The sequence below is a fragment of the Aplidium turbinatum genome, chromosome 8 (assembly GCF_918807975.1).
Source record: "Aplidium turbinatum chromosome 8, kaAplTurb1.1, whole genome shotgun sequence".
NCBI lineage: Eukaryota > Metazoa > Chordata > Ascidiacea > Aplousobranchia > Polyclinidae > Aplidium > Aplidium turbinatum.
The window spans coordinates 20477720-20482149 of record NC_137479.1 but is presented as its reverse complement, the minus strand read 5'-3'; the positions used below and the strand labels follow the sequence as shown (position 1 = coordinate 20482149).

General features: G+C 37.1%; 1 protein-coding gene across 1 annotated transcript; it reads left to right on the top strand.

Annotated features, from left to right (window-relative positions):
- Positions 1 to 208: 208 nt before the first annotated feature.
- Positions 209 to 1612, top strand: LOC145775804 (acylphosphatase-1-like). Its single transcript, XM_082587174.1, has 3 exons — positions 209 to 313; positions 586 to 695; positions 1274 to 1612. Exons 1-3 carry the CDS (start codon positions 248 to 250, stop codon positions 1422 to 1424), a joined length of 327 nt encoding a protein of 108 aa, XP_082443300.1. The 5' UTR covers positions 209 to 247; the 3' UTR covers positions 1425 to 1612.
- Positions 1613 to 4430: the final 2818 nt, after the last annotated feature.

The following is a 4430-nucleotide window of genomic DNA, read 5'->3' as shown; positions in this document are numbered from 1 at the left end:
GATAGATATCTTGTAATCACGCACATTTAAAAGAAGAAAAGACAGCTCTGTCTAGCCAGTTTTCTAATTGTCTTAATGTGACAGTTTAACGAAATTATATTTGTGCAATGTTTGTTTTGGCTTAGTTTAAACATCAGTCTTCTTCAATTTTACGGTAACTTTGCCCTGCAGCACAGCATGTTATATTATATGCTTGTTATTATGTTACAGATTGTTTTTTTCAGGCAATATAATATGATAGCCTCACATGGAATCATACGCAGTTATTAACTTCGAAGTAACTGGTAAAGTGCAAGGTGTGTTTTTTCGAAAGGTATGCATGAGATAAATCTGAAGAATGTTATTTAATTTATTTGTTTTATATCTCACTTTGTGTCATGTGATAAGCCAACAGTGACCATCACAAAACCTTTTCTTTAGGTAGCCTATTTTAGTATGCGTTATACTATTTGCGCTATTGGTGTTGCAATGTGTGTTTGCATTATAATTTACCAGTTTATGTCACAAGAACATATCAATTTAATGTATATTTGTGTTGTAAATAGTAAAGTAGGCCTAACCTTGTTTGAATATTTTCTGTCTCAGTACACCAAAAGTGCATGTACCAAATATGGAGTTTCCGGTTGGGTTCTAAACACACATCATGGAACAGTTCAAGGACTTCTTGAAGGATCAGAATCTGCTGTCAACACTGTGTAAGTGATAGAGTCATGGAAAGTTTTAATTACAAATCCACCCACTACCATTCATGAGATAAAATGCATCAATTATAATATTATTATATTTTAACTAGGCCCGCACAGCCTTAACATAAAATATTTTTTCATCAACACGCAGTGTTGCTATCTTGCTATCATAATTAATATTTGTCACTGCATGTCTTAAAAATGAGACATTAGCTCATGCTTGGGTCTCAAAATTTTTGAAACTTTATTGTTTTAAGATCTGTTTCCTCAAAATAGGTTGTGAACCATTGTCATTCGTTTATGTGTCTGCGCATGCAAGCAGTGATTGAGTCTGTAGCTCAAGACCTCGACAATATGCAAAACTGACACGGTTTAACTTTAGAAAGCGATGGCTTAGTCTGTCGATATGTATTTTCTCAGTCGATTTTTTTGCAAGAGGGCTCGAGTTACTTTTTCCTATTTAGCCTGCAAATGTTGCCATTTTATGTCGTTTCAAAGTCGCCTCTAACGGTGCAAAAACGATTTTTGTTTGCTGTGTAAATAAGCCAATTTGAATTTGATCACCTGATGGAATTTGCGGTTTGCAGGAAACATTGGCTCCAAGTCAAAGGAAGTCCAAAATCGCGCATCGACCAATGCACTTTCCACAATGAAAGAAAGACGACTACAAAATCGTTTTCAGAATTTTCGATCATACGAAACCAAGCTGAAGTTCAAAGGAAAACTTTTATAACTTAACTTGTCAATGTTTGTGCTTTGCTTCAGATATAACATTTATTTGAATGAAGAATTCGATTTGCATTGATGGCAAACTTGTAGTAGGCTTACTAGGCTTATACAGTTTTCTTACCTGAACTTACGAAACCTAGTATCACTACAGTCTTCATTATTATTTGCTTTACTTAAGGGAACGTTCAAATATTACGTAACGCCTTCGAGGGGGAGGGGGGGGGGGGTTATGCAAAACGTTACGTTAGCGTCACATCGGGGGGGAGGGGGTTCAAGCAAAACGTTACGTAACGCTTTCGACCACGGAATGGTAGTTTTTTGTGCTGAATTCGTAGTGAAAAAGCGTTCCATGGGGGAGGGGGGGATTGAAAAAAGCGTTACGTTGGCGTTACATGGGAGAGGGGGGGGTCAAAAATTCGGAAAAAAAGCGTTACGTAATATTTGAACGTTCCCTAACTGCGTTGTACTATAGTTTCGGTTGGAAGTGTGGCTTACACAGAACATAATTTATATCGCGTTTCAACAAGTTCATGTACGACACGTGCGCCTATCGATGGTCGCTGGACATGCTTAAGTGGTCACTTGGGCAACCATTAACATCCATGATGGTTAAAACATCAAATTTAAGCACGTCCGAAGTTTTTACAAAGAAAGCTTGTCCAGTGTTCGCTTATTGTCCAAAGCAAATACAGAAGAAATCTATCAATGTTATGTTTTCCTGTCCCAAGGAAAAGCTCTCGATGGTAAAACCATTTTTTTGTTTGATTGCAAGTTCTTGCATTTTCAGCCACGAATCAAACAGAGCAGCTTTTGTTTTATTGGGTTTTATTTATTTTGACTGTGAACGTGTGCAGGACGCATTTGCAATTGCTTTGCTCCGTGTGCGATTTCAATTTTTAGTGTTATATTCTTGAAAGTTTATTTTTGTATCGGTACTCGACACATTTTTTTAATAAAAGTGCGCAGGCTCTTCAAGCTAAATCTGTTCGAGTTGTGCTAGTCAGCAACGGATCCAGGGTGTGGGGATTTGGTCAAGTGCCCTCCTCTGAAATGGAGAAAAACTGTTTTTTTTTTAATGTTCTCACTCATCATCATAATCCATCGTCGGTTTGTTCCCCACTAGTGGGGGTGGCCGATTGTTTCCGCGCAGCAATTGTTTTAATCCCTTTTCTCCATTTAACCCTGTCCCTTGCATCTTCCTCCTTCAGTCCGACTTTTTTTAAATTCATCCTTCACTTGTTGTTTCCACGTTCTTCTTGGACGACCGCGTTTCCTCTTCCCATCCACCTTTAGATCTAATGCCTTTCTAAGAAAACTTCCTTCCTCCCTCCTTATCACATGTCCATACCATCTTACTCCATTTGCCCTTGCCAGTTGGTCTATGGTCTCTCTCATCTCTAGCATATCCAACAATTCTTCAGTCCTTTTTTCCCTTCTCGTTTTCACCCCACACATTACTCTCACCGTTTCTTTCAATTCCAATTTACATGATCGGTGACAATGAGCACGGAGGATTTCAGTAGTAGATTTAAAGGGTAGAAAAGTTTGATATTCCCTTAAACACTATGAAAATAATGCAATATTTCAAAGTAAACGCTTAGTTTATTTAATTGCGGTAATGAGGCAAAAACATTTGTGACATGAGCCTATGTTGGTAATGGGCTATGCCCAAAAGCTGAGTACATTCGGCCTCAACCGAAGTCAGGATTTTAATTATACCGTGGGCTACATTGCTGGAATAGGGAGGTTTTTAATTTTCATTGCATTGCGAAATGCATGCAACTATAACTTGCAACACGACCATAAACATTTTTGCGTGCATTGTTTATGTTCATTTTGAAGCACCTTTTAATGTACTGAAAGTACAAAAACTTATGTGACGCATTAGCCTATCCTATATCAAAGGGAAGTTCAACGCAAACATCATTTCGGCCACCACAGATTAAAACCGACAGAATATGAGTAGACGGAGAACAAAAAGGTGATGTCCTTTGATATTTTAACAACACCAAACAATAAAAAAATAAAAGCACAACTTGATAATAAGTCTGCAGCAGCCCACTTTAAAGCTAGATGACATGATAGCTCAACAGGCCATAAATGGAGGCTAAAGGCTATGCAGTATGCAACACAGTAGTTTAGGCACTGATCACTGGTTTCAATCTTGATTGTGTTTTTTTTTTCATTTTTTATGATTGGCAGAGAAGTAGTTTTAAAATACTACTGACAGGTGATTGACAATAAATGGGATTGAATTACAATATTCAAACAACACAACAAACTAATGCAGGCCACATATTGACTTCAAACGTTTTTGGCTAAACTCTATTCCCTCACCATGAAATAATTTAACGCATTTAAAGAAAGATTATTGCAAGCAGCCTAATATTAAATAACTATAAGAGGTAATAATTTGCAACACCAACGAGTTGAGTAGTCAATAATACCTACTAAAGCTGCTAAGACTAATCTGTTACACGGTATTTACTAAAATGTAGTTACCAGACAAGTGTACAGTAAGTTATTGCGAGATAATTAGTGGTACCGGTAACAATTATAAAGCCAATATATAACCTAAATGAAGCGGGATTAATAAACTGTAGGAGTGACTCAAATACATCAATAACATTTCTGACTTTTTTGGCAGTAGAGCTGGAAAAACATATTTAGTTTCAACAAAAGTCTGGATTTCAAGTATTCGCCTGTCGCCGAATAGGCTACGCCCATACAGTGGGTTACATTGCAGAAGTATAATAGTTTTATCACAGCATTGCATGACGTTGACTTTGTAGCTAACGGCAAGAATAAAGTATTCAAGAAGGAAGTCTGAATTATTAGGCTATCTTCAAAATAAGGATTTTTTTATATCTTGATGCTGCTTTTGTCATCTGAGTAAGCAACCACAGCAATTTTTGATCCTGAAGTAGGCCTACTTCTCGGATTAATTGGAGATGAAATTTGTTCTTTGATGCGTTTGCAGAAAGGCCACAATCTCAAACTGTAATTAACAAATGA

Bases quoted from the DNA above. Each gene is read 5' to 3' on its own strand.
- LOC145775804 (XM_082587174.1), top strand. From the start codon at position 248: ATGGAATCATACGCAGTTATTAACTTCGAAGTAACTGGTAAAGTGCAA. The intron at 314-585 runs GTATGCATGAGA...TTTCTGTCTCAG, and splicing joins AAGGTGTGTTTTTTCGAAAG to TACACCAAAAGTGCATGTAC. The intron at 696-1,273 runs GTAAGTGATAGA...TGCGGTTTGCAG, and splicing joins GAATCTGCTGTCAACACTGT to GAAACATTGGCTCCAAGTCA.